The 11864-nt window shown below is 39.7% G+C and overlaps 1 protein-coding gene across 1 annotated transcript; it reads left to right on the top strand.

Moving 5' to 3' along the window:
• Nucleotides 1-516: 516 nt before the first annotated feature.
• MFAP3 (microfibril associated protein 3) lies at nucleotides 517-10285 on the top strand (the record flags this gene model as incomplete). The annotated part of the gene is made up of 2 exons (XM_081091891.1): nucleotides 517-814; nucleotides 3871-10285. 2 exons carry the CDS (start codon nucleotides 517-519, stop codon nucleotides 4659-4661), a joined length of 1089 nt encoding a protein of 362 aa, XP_080948017.1. The 3' UTR covers nucleotides 4662-10285.
• Nucleotides 10286-11864: the final 1579 nt, after the last annotated feature.

Genomic DNA, 11864 nt, shown 5'->3' on the forward strand with positions numbered 1-11864 from the left:
TTTGTCAGAGTGAAATAGAACCATAGCATTTTACAACTAGGAGGGTTCTTAAAAATTGTCATATTTTATCCCTTATTTGCGGATAAGAAAACAAGCCCAGCTACTTACCAAGGTCGGACAGCTAGTTGGTAGCAAAACTAGGACCAGAATGTAGGTCTGCCATTTCCCAATTTGGTGCTCTTTCTACCATCCCTATGTGAGATTTTTAGGTGGTGGTGTCTCTATTGCATTCCCTGATGTTGGCACCAGTTATTCTAATCCATTTTTCATCTATTCATTTATAAAATATAGAGTTTCACCCCACTATGCATCTTTGTTGTTTAAACTTTATATCTGGTTTTCTTTCAGGTTGGTCTTCACTCACATGTTTAACCTTGAAGACTTCAAAATACATTTGGATCTACTACTTTTCTGGAAAACTCCAATACCAAGCAATAAATTACCCACTGTACTCTCGTTATAGTATAGAAACTTTTCAGTTCTCCAAATCTAAATAAGATTGTCTCCCCTTTTCCCATGAAGCCACATTGTTGTTTATTCACTTTAGTAGTGAGTGTTACTGTACCGGCTGCTTTTGTTTTGGAAGATGGAGACTTCAACCAAATGGACCCACATAATGGAGCAAATCATAGTTCTTTCAATGTGTCATTTCCCCCAAGCTTGGAACTCTCAGCAGGCTCCCACTCAGGTGATAATGTTATCATAGCCAAAGAGGGAGCTAGTGTTTCAATCGAGTGTCTTCTCACAGTCAACCACTATGAAGATATCCATTGGTACAACTCAAAAGGACAGCATCTGGATGACAGAGGCAGAGGTAACTATGCCAGGGTATAATTAATCAAGGTTACTCATTTCCTGTTACTTCTTTCTTCTTGGTTTTATAGCATGTTCAACAAGAAATCTCAAAGGTAAGGTGAATAGTTAAAACTTTTGAAAGGCCTGGAATATTATACCTATCAGAAAAAATAAATTAATTATAATTACCTAACCAGAAGAAGAAAAAAATAAGGAATAGTTATAAATTTAAAAGGTGTTCATATAATGACTGTGAGCTCATTTCTTGCCTCTTGGTGAGTTGATTCCTTTTTTTGTTGAAGGTCAGCTTCATCAGGGCTGCTGCATACAGCTGTTCAGGCTATGCACTGCACAGGTCCAGGGAGACCATTCTAGACTGTAGTGTGATAGTACAGTTTGGTGGCCCTGTGTGAATTTAGCAAGAAGAATTTTGACTGGACTTAAGTAAATTTGTCATAAGTTTTTTTTAAAATTTGCTCAGAAATGAGTTACTAAAAATGTTAGCGGAAATTCAAGGTTGTTGGTTTTGAATGATGATACATATGTGCATAAAACTTTAAGAGCCTCTGATAATTACAAGGGCATTGAGGAGGAGCTCTGTACACCCTCCTAGTTCATTTTTTTCTATTCTATACACTTAATTTACTTGAAAACAGGAAAATTTCTCTTATAATTTTTGTATCTCCATCTTAAAAATCACACAAAAATGTGACCAAACTCTACCTTTTGACAGGTTTTTATTTGATTTTGCTGTCTGTAGACCTGTAAACACATCTTAATCAGAATACTGTTTTCTGAACTAGTGTTCTGTTAGGAAGATGTTTTTGAGGACCACATGGGTTAAAGCACCTCAAAAAGAAATCACCATGAAAAATCATTGGGATAAAGGTTAAATCCAGGATCCTCAGAAGGTACACTTTTGGAAAAGCCCCCTTATCTTTCTTGCTAGAAAGATGGTCTAATCCCTTGGACTATAAAGGATATTTGGTTATTCACATTAGAGTAGAAAACAGAAGTAGACAGTGATGTTTCCTTCTAAAGTATATGCTAAACATTTTAACCATCTACAAACTGAGTAACTGGCCACTAAGAATTGAAGTGTTTGAATTATTAGGAAGAAGAGTGTATTTTTAACTAGCTTCTTAAGAATATAGGCCTGTTAATCAGAATCTCTAGGGTGGTGCCCAGAATGTATATATTGAACATGACTCGGGGTTCCACATTTGTACTCACTGGCCTAGACTCACTTCTTTTGGTCTCTTGGATCCTGACCAAATGCATCTGAGATTTGCATTATTCAATTAATGTAATTAGTACTGACTGACGGCATAAACAAAGCTTAGGTTAAGTTGAGACCAGCCAATTGAAATGCAGTTTTATTTTCCTATTTTGCCTTTACTTTAAAAACCATTAAACTAACATCTATCATTGATACTTTCAACAACAGCTCTAGGAAATTGTATTAAATTTTATGACTCTCAAGTGAGAGGAGTTTAAAGAGCATGCCAGTCTAGTATAAGGTTCATAAATCTTGAGCTATTATCAGCAAATGAGCTGGAGAGTTTAGATTGTGGTCAAAGCACAGTAGTTGATTATTGGAGTCTATGTAGTTCATCAGACCTTGGATTCCTGGATTAGCCTTTTCATAGCCCAAGTTTATAAGACAAAAGCTTGAGGAATAATGACTATATTTATAGCTACATACTTTCCTCCTCTTTTTACATTGGTGAAATGATGACTCCTAAATATAACTGTAGAATTTAGATAAATTTTGATGGTAAAAAACATGGGCACAATCCAAAGTGCTTATTAATTGATGTGCCTCTAAAATAATCCAGAACCATAGAATCTCAGGGATTAAAGAGATCGTGACGATTAGGATTCGGTTGAGGCTTAAGCAGTCATCCAGCCTCCTCTGGGACACCATCTGTAGTCATTGAGACTCACACCTACATTCCAGGTTAGGCCCTTGATCTCATCTTTGAATGACTGTCACAATTAAAGTACACAGAGTACACTGAGAATTTACTGCAAATGTAAGAATTGTGCAGGCAGAGCCAAGTTATTAAAGGACATTGCATCAAGGTGGGTGGTCAGTGTGCTTTGCTTTTCTGTATATGTGTTTGCTAAATGAAGACACCTTCATATATGGAAGAGAAGTGACATGTTTTAGGTGAAAAACAGAAGCTCAGGCATCTTAAAGGCAACTTTATTCTTTGCAAACTGCTCATTTACCCTGACTTCTGAGACATATCTTTTGGCTTGTGCTTCCGTTACTCTTGCCAGAAAGTCAAGATATAATTAACACATCTTTTCTAACAAAAACAAATTCACATGTGGAAGGCATGCCACATTAGCCAGTTAGTAATTGAACAAATTCATTAAATTGTCTCTTATATAAGCTCATTATCGAAAATAAGCAGTTAAATAAAAAGAAGAAAATCAAAATTATTCATAGCCCATCACCCAGAAATGACCATTGTTTTATATTTCTGAGGCATATTCTTATAGTGTATGAAAATGTATAGGTAGAAATTGTGTAGATATACATACAGGCACACTTCATTTCATTGTACTTTGCTTTATTGTGCTTCACATATGTTGCTTTTTTTTTCTTTTTCTTTTTTTTTTTTTACAAATTAAAGGTAAGACCACCAGCAAAATAATTAGATTTTTTTTATTCTAATACTCGCTTTATTTAGGTGGTCTGGAACGGAACCTGCAATATCTCCAAGGTATACCTGCATACATAGAAACATTTTTTTAAGATTAATCATTAAGTATTATATAGACCTGTCTCCCTGAAAGGCTTATGACGTTTAGTAGTGAAAAGGTAGCTATGATAATCTTTACTGTCTGGAAGGAAGACCTTGATTCCCTTTTAAGTTCTAAGCTATTTAAATTCTGACCCTGGATGTAACAGTCTGCCCTTTCTTATTGATTTGAACAAATAGCAGAACCTAATAGATGAGTTAAAATATTCTCATGAAGAAAAGGAATATTGATAATCCAGTTGGCATATTTAGTGGTAATATTCTTTATGCTGTAATGTTTTTATTTCTTTTGGGTTATTAGGTGGAAAATGGTTGGTTTCTGATAACTTCCTGAATATCACCAACGTAGCCTTTGATGACCGTGGGCTCTATACATGTTTCGTCACGTCTCCAATTCGTGCCTCCTACTCTGTCACCCTGCGTGTTATCTTCACCTCGGGAGACATGAGTGTCTACTACATGATTGTTTGTCTGATTGCCTTTACGATCACTCTCATCTTGAATGTCACACGGCTCTGCATGATGAGCAGCCATCTGCGTAAGACCGAAAAGGCTATCAATGAATTCTTCAGAACCGAAGGGGCCGAGAAACTTCAGAAGGCCTTTGAGATTGCAAAACGCATCCCCATCATCACCTCGGCTAAAACTCTGGAGCTCGCCAAAGTCACACAATTTAAGACCATGGAGTTTGCTCGTTACATAGAAGAACTGGCACGAAGCGTCCCTCTTCCACCCCTTATTCTAAACTGCAGGGCATTTGTTGAAGAGATGTTTGAGGCTGTGCGAATGGATGACCCTGATGACTTGGGAGAAAGAATTAAAGAGAGACCTGCCTTGAACGCTCAAGGTGCCATCTATGTCATTAACCCAGAGATGGGACGGAGTAATTCACCAGGAGGAGATTCAGATGATGGTTCTCTGAATGAACCAGGCCAGGAAATAGCAGTTCAGGTTTCTGTTCACCTTCAGTCAGAAACCAAAAGTATTGGTACAGATTCTCAAGACAGCAGTCATTTCAGCCCACCTGACGATATGGGATCTGCAGAGGCCAACTCTAACTACAAAGATGGGCCATACGAAAACCAGCTGTGAGCTCCCAGTACCTACAAAAACTGCTCTTGGAATAGGGAGCCTGTTTCACGCAGGACATAACATTTTTACCAAGAGACGACTGGGGTTTTCCCCTTGTTCAAATTAAGCACATCAGAACATACAGTATTGCCAAAATCTTTGTAAAAATGCAGCATTTTTCCTATCTGATATTTCTCAGTCATGTTCCTCAATCTTGAGTAGCTGATAGGCATTCCGATTTAAAGGAACCTGAGAGGGAAAAGTGATGGGGAAAGCGCCACCCTACGAGTTCCATGGCTTCCCTTCTGGTCACCGTTCTTCCGGTGGTTCGGGCTGACGTGTATCTTGAGACCTCGGTTTTCCTACCAGTAAGATGAGGGATTTGCATTAAATAATGTGTTTCTAGCATTATCACTTTAGTCCACTGAAATCTTTAGCACATCTCTAAATAAGCCCGTCTCTGGACTTTTAGTCCCTTTTTGTGGAAAGGACCAAGTTGAGACTTTATTCTGTAGTTTAGATTTCTACACCAGTGCCATAGTGCATAAAGGTATGGGTGTTTTTTGGACGTTTTGCCTTGTGGAGTATGCAATTGCATGTGCTAGGTTGAATCTTTTCAGTGTAGCTCAGGCCTGTATTGTTACACAGATATCAGGGAGCTAACTGCTCCTTAGTAAACTACTTTCCATGCGTAAAGTGGTCCCTTGGGGGGATATGTCACGTCTTTTTAACTTACTGAGGTGTCATTGAGCTGGCAGTGATTTCTCCAAAGTGAGCGATTTGTTTCTAAGGAATACCGTCTTCAGTGCTTTTAGAATAAGAAACAGTGTCAAATCATCTGTCTCTGGTAAATCATGGATTTTGACACTTCTGTTAAGAGAATTTCTCAGGCTTTCCCTTTTTAAAAGTACTGGACTCAACAAGAGGGTTCTGTGTTTGGGATCCCATTCCCAGGGGAAACCCAGAGCTGGATTCCTCTTCAAATCTCTGTCAACCTTCCTGCCCTCTGTGGTCTTAAATATGGTGCTAACAGTCGCATGCCTGCCTCCTTATCTTGTTGGTTTTGTTTATATTTTATTGTTGTTGAGGTTTTTATTTTTGTATACTTCAGATAAAGAATTGAGCTAGGGCTGCTTTTGTGGCCTCTCTGGGATGTACTAACCTGAAATGAGATTAGATAATGGTGTGTGATGTACGTTACTATATTAAATATATTAAATACATATGCATATATTGATAGATGTATATACACATACATACAAGTAATCAAGACATACAGAAGAATAAAAATTACGGGTGATGCCACCTGATTCAACTGTGTGTAATAAACACTTAAGACACTATTTCTTGTCTGGCTGAGATCTGATATAATGGATTGTAAATACTCTTTAGAATAATTTACTTGCTATAGGAAGCTTCGTGTCACATAATTTTAAGAACTTGGCAGTGGAGCTCCATTTGGTACTTCACGTTTCTTCATTTGGCTTCTGATTATTGAAGCATTATTGAACTAGTGGGTCCTGAGGGAAATGTTCAGAGGAGGTTTTATCTGAATTTTAACTTAAGGTATCAAATGGAGAAAGGTAGGAAATCCCAAGTGTGACCAGATAGAATTCATGCCTCCCTTTGTCTGGGCTTATCGGAAATAATACCTCTGCTCTGGAGGGCACGAATGAATCCATGCACAGTTGTATCAGATGGCTTTAGGGATGAATATGATAATACAGCCTCTTCTGTCTCTCTGTTTCCATGGAAACCTTCAGAGCCAAACAAAGGCTACCAGTCATTTAGCCAAAGCTTGCCTTGGCTCATCGACCTGTATTTCTTTAAGGAGATTGCTTCCATACATTTGGCTATGACTAGGGGCTCTGGAACATATCCTAGATTATAGAGCACTTTTCCCTTCCCAGAATGTTTCTCTTGAAAAATTAAAACTTTCAAAATCCCTTGTTTGAGATCTGTCCCCTGAACATTTCTCATATCTTCAGATAGTACCCCAATTCTGTCCGAAAGTAGCATCTCTGGGGGCATTTCTTAGAATGTAGCTTGTCACATTAAAGAGAATGAATTTACCCCTGATGTTCCCATAATGGACATGGTATTTGGAGCCCTAAGGTAGATATTTAATGATCGAGGCCATGGAAAACAGGGCTTCGTAAAAATACAGAAAATATTGAAAAAAACTATAAGTTTAGACAATACTATAAAAGAATTAAGTCCAGCTATTCCAGTGTATCCTGGATATTATTTTAGAAGCATAATGATGACTTAAGTTGGTGGCCAAAGTAACTAGTTTACTTTGAATATTCCAGGTGTCATTGATAAGAAATTAAATTAGGTCAAAATTTAATCAGAGTTGATATTTTTAAAGCTAGTTTTCAAGAGGAAGGAAATCACACTAATATTTTCTGTATCTAATGAAAAGACTCCATATATAATTAATAGTCTCATGTTATCTTGTAAAATCTTTAACCTTTTGAACTTAAACTATACTCTAAAAGTCTTTTGATAATAACTGGTGTAATTATCCTTTTGCCTCATTGGATTTTATAGTTGGTGAAAATGCCTATACTCAATAAAATGTATTTGAAATATTAATCTCATTTATAAATTTTGTCTTATATATAATGAACTTTATTGTCTTTATGAAATAGTGGCTTTGTGAAATAAATTCTCTAAAAATAGACATGTAAGCATTTTTATAGATTTTTTTACCAGCTGAAACCAGACAGGCATATTTTGAGCTGATAAGCTGTGTCTGTCATGATAGGTTAATTCTTAAGTCAGGCCCAGGAGCAACTGTATTTCCTACCAACTAACTACCTTGATATAAACATCTTGGGAATTGCTGACCTGGAATGGTTGTGAGAAGGCCCCTGGCTTCTTGGCTTCACTTATCATGTATTTTAAAGTCAAAGCACACTGCTTTCCCTTCAGTCCTCCAACCTCCGTGAAGCCCTTGGTATAGTACTCTCCATGCCCTGCATATAGTCTCACCCTAGATCAGACTTTGTCTCCTGTGTCCCAGCGTGGCATGGGAGCACGGCATGCCCGTTTTCCAGAGTCCAGCCAGTCTTGTCTCCACACACCAGCAGTTACAACACAAGTGTATTATATTTCCCAAATCACCAGTAAGAGAACACAATCTCTTCTCATCTAGGCCAGTAAGGTTGAAAATGCTCAGCCTTATGCATAAACTTGTCGATTCTCAGCACAGTCCATAAAAGTAAATGAGTATTATTTGGTAGTAGAGGCTTGGTGCACAAATTTATGCATGGGTGGGGTCCCTCAGCCTGGCTGGTCACCCCCCCTACCCCGATTGGGGCCAATCTCAGGGCCAGCCGGCCCAGGGGAGGGACTGCAGGAGGTTGGCCAGCTGGCTGAGAGGAGGGACCATGGGAGGTTGGCTGGCCACAGAAGGTTGACTGTGGAAGCACACTAACCACCAGGGGGCAGCTTCTGTGTTGAGCATCTGCCCCCTGGTGGTCAGTGCACATAATAGCAACCGGTCAGTCGGTTGTAATGGTCGCTTAGGCTTTTATATATATAGATGGTTCAGATGATGTTTAAATGGTCACCATTTCAGTGAATACATTATAATTTTGTTCTTTTTTAAAGAAAAAGTCATTCTTGAGTGTAAAATATTTAATGTATTATATTTTATTTGTCTGAAATCTTCTGTAGCTTATATATTCAGTTTTGTGTGTCTTGGAATTTGATGCTAATGATTTTAATTTAAGCAGGAGTAAGTTTGGATTCAAGTTGAATGCCCCCGTGGCTACCCATTGTAATTTTACAAATATTTGCTAAGCATTTATGTTTTCGGTACTTTGATTCATACTTACATGGGTGTCCTGCCCACAGTTACCATGAGGACAGTTAGCAGACCATCCTCGCTGGGCCCAAATGCAGGAGTTTCCCATTCTGAAGTAAGGCATTCCTGGCAAAGGCCAGTGCTTGAGCACAGACCTACATAGGACTGGTTCATAAAGTTTGTGATGAGATTTGGCAGTTGAAAGGGGTAGCTCTGTTAGAAGCAAGCAACTGCAGCCCAATTAGGAGTGAAGGATGAGGATTGAAAAGCACAGGATCTCAGAAGACAAGCAAAGGAAACAGAGGTGTGACTCATTACTTAAATGCCACAGACTCCTTGGAATGAAAACCCAGCCCATATCTCCCTGTGGTAAAAGTTCACTGCTTTGGAATTTTGATTTCACTAGCCAATACAGAACTTGGCCTCTGGACTTTAGTAAAATGGGGTTGATAACACCTACCTCACAAATTAATATGAAGATTAAATATAGCAACAAAACAGGGTGCTAGCTGTACCATGCCACACAGTGTAGGACCAGTCATCAGTGTCCGCTTTGCTAGCAGCCATGTCCAGCTGAAGACTGGTTGCATATGTACTCGACCCCCAATTCCTCCAGATCTCTCTCAGTCACAAGTGCATTTGACTGCGTGCTGTAGAAACCCAATTGTAGTAGCTTACGCAAATAAGAGGTTTGTTTTTCTCCCAATAGAAAGTCCAGAGGAATGTAGAACAAGGCCAGTATAGAGGCACAAGTCTCAGGACTCAGGCTCCTTCTAGATTCCTCTCCCCCCTTAGTAACTGGCTTTCATCTGCATGGTCACAAGATGTCTTAAATTGGGTTCTTCCAAGTGTCCCTGAGAGAAGGATTAATGTGCAAGTAGTTTATCTGGAAAGTGAGCCCAGGCAGTTAGGGGAGTGGGGAAGTGAGACAGAAAAGAAGGAAGTCAATACGGGATGCCTTAAGGAGTGGGTTACTGCTGTGGGTAGCTGATGTTCATTCCTACCCAGGACCTCAGGGAGCTCTGCCGCCAGTGAATGTAGTTCATGCCTCAAATCTGTCCCACCTGGAGGCTAAGAAGCTGGGATGTTTATGTACCAATTCCCATTTTCATTGAGGGCTGCTCCTAGGGTCACTGACTCTGGCACTTCCAACCTGCTACATGCCGGCTAAGCATGATCCTGTAGCCTCCAAAACCCCTCAGGTCAGAGCCACAGGAGCTTTTGGTAGGAACCCCATGGTGAATACGGGAACGGTGAGTATCAACAGGTTATGAGGAAAGCACCTGCAGCACCTGCTACACGGGATAACTTCACCTCCAGCGTCATGTCTGTGTTCCAGGCAGGGAGAAGGGTAGAAGGTCAAAGGACAAAAGACATATAACCGTTGAGTCTGTACCTTTTTATCAAGAAGGCAATAGCTTTCCTGAAGCCTCACCAGACTCCTGCTGCTCAGCTGCCAGAGCTGGGTTGCATGGTTACCTGCTGCAGCTGTAAGAAAGCCTGGAGAGATAAGTGTGTGTAGTGGATAAAATTGCAAACCATTGTCCTTGAATATACTTGCATGAACAAAGCGAGAATCAGAAGCAATAAATCTTCAAGCCATCATATTGTCTCCAAAACATGTGGCTCAAACAGCAGACACAAGTTATGGGGTTCTGCTCGGGCATAATTGGCGTACCTTAGTCTTTTTATTCATTAACATTTACTGTTACCTGCCAAGAACACACAATGACAAAGTTCTTAGAGGAGAACAAGGTTGGCCTGTTGGAGAAAGAGAAGAAATAGACCTATGTGGCTGGTGTCTATGGGCAAAAGGGGGGACACCTGTAATACTTTCAATAATAAAGATAAATTTAAAATAAAAAAGAGCCTGGCTGGTGTGGCTCAGTGGTTGAGTGTGGACCTATAAACCAGGGGTTCACAGACCCGGGTTATGGGCTTAATCCCCAGAATGGAGAGTGCAGGAGGTAGCCAATCGATGATTCTCTGCCATCACTGATGTTTCTATTTCTCTCTCCCTCTCCCTTCTTCTCTGAAATCAATACATTTCAAAAATATACATTTCAAAGCTCTTTTTGTCTGGCCCCAGAAAAGCATTTCTTAGGAGAAATCCTAGAAGTACCTAATTTGGAAGAGGAGATTTACATATTTAGGGAAGAAAGTTTGGTCATTCAAATAATACTATTTGTTTTCTCCTGAAGTCCTCTACAGAAAGAAAAAAGAAAAAAACAGTTGTGCTAATTTCCTTTAAGGAATTAAACTCCTTCAGAGCCCCTTGATTTCCAGTCGTGTTCTTGAGTTTTCATGTTTTCTCTGGAACCTATTGGTTAGGAAATATATATGTAAATATACATATGTCCCTCCATCTGCCTAGAAGATGGGTAGCTGCTGCCAACGTGCTTATTCCTCCTGACAGTTGGGAACACTCTGCTTTGCCTCCTGCTCAGCTGTGTGAAAGGGGGGACTTGAAGGCCCTACGTGATGATAAATTATCTTCAAGGGGCCTCTTTCCCATCGAAGAGCCTCTCTGAGAAACTGTTCCTAAGCCGAAGAGTTCATCAGGAGCAACTCCCTTTGTGAGATAGTTTCGCTGTGTGAATCTCATTGCTCTTTCAGAAATTTCAGACTAACAGTTGGACCATGCCAGAGGCTACTTTGCTTAAGCCCTTTAACCTTGAACACCTATTCAATTTTTCAACAAATTTTTCAACTTGAGAGATTGCACACAAACTAGGGATACAACTATGAGCAAAATCAGGGGTGGTCCCTGCTCTCTGGGAACTTACAGCCCGTGGGAATACATAGCCTATTCAAATAGTCACAGGTCGGGTGCATAGTTAAAAATACAGAAGTGTGCTAGAAAATGATTGTATGAGAGCCTGGAACAAAGGAGCCTGATCTAATCAGAGGTCAGAGAAGAATTCCATGAAGAAGTGGCTTTTGAAGCAACAGGCATTGCTTGGGGGCTCTTACGTTCCTATCTCTGAGCCAGAGATGATGGGTTTAAGTCTATAAGACCTGCTTAGAAGGAATTTATAGAGCAGTTAAAGAAGTAAGGTGTTCCTGCAGTAAGCTATTGAAAGAGACAGTGTATCATCATGTGCTAAATGGATCAGCACTAAAGGATAAACACAAACTTAAAGATGGAAAGTGAGTGGTAGCAGATGGTGGACAACACTTTGTAGATGAGGTGAGGTTTCAGCTAGACACAGGAGGATGACTACATCATGAATGGGCAGCAAAAGGTGTTAATCTGATCATGAAACTCAAGTCTTCAATGGTGTCCTGTTATCTAAGCAGGAAAAATTACCCACTTTCTTGTCCCTTCATGAAGTGCTCCCAAGTGTATCCTTTGAAGAACCCCTCCACATCTTTGGAAATACATTCACATATTCTATCTTTTACATTGT

This window comes from Myotis nattereri, assembly GCF_964212035.1.
Source record: "Myotis nattereri genome assembly, chromosome: 5".
Lineage (NCBI taxonomy): Eukaryota > Metazoa > Chordata > Mammalia > Chiroptera > Vespertilionidae > Myotis > Myotis nattereri.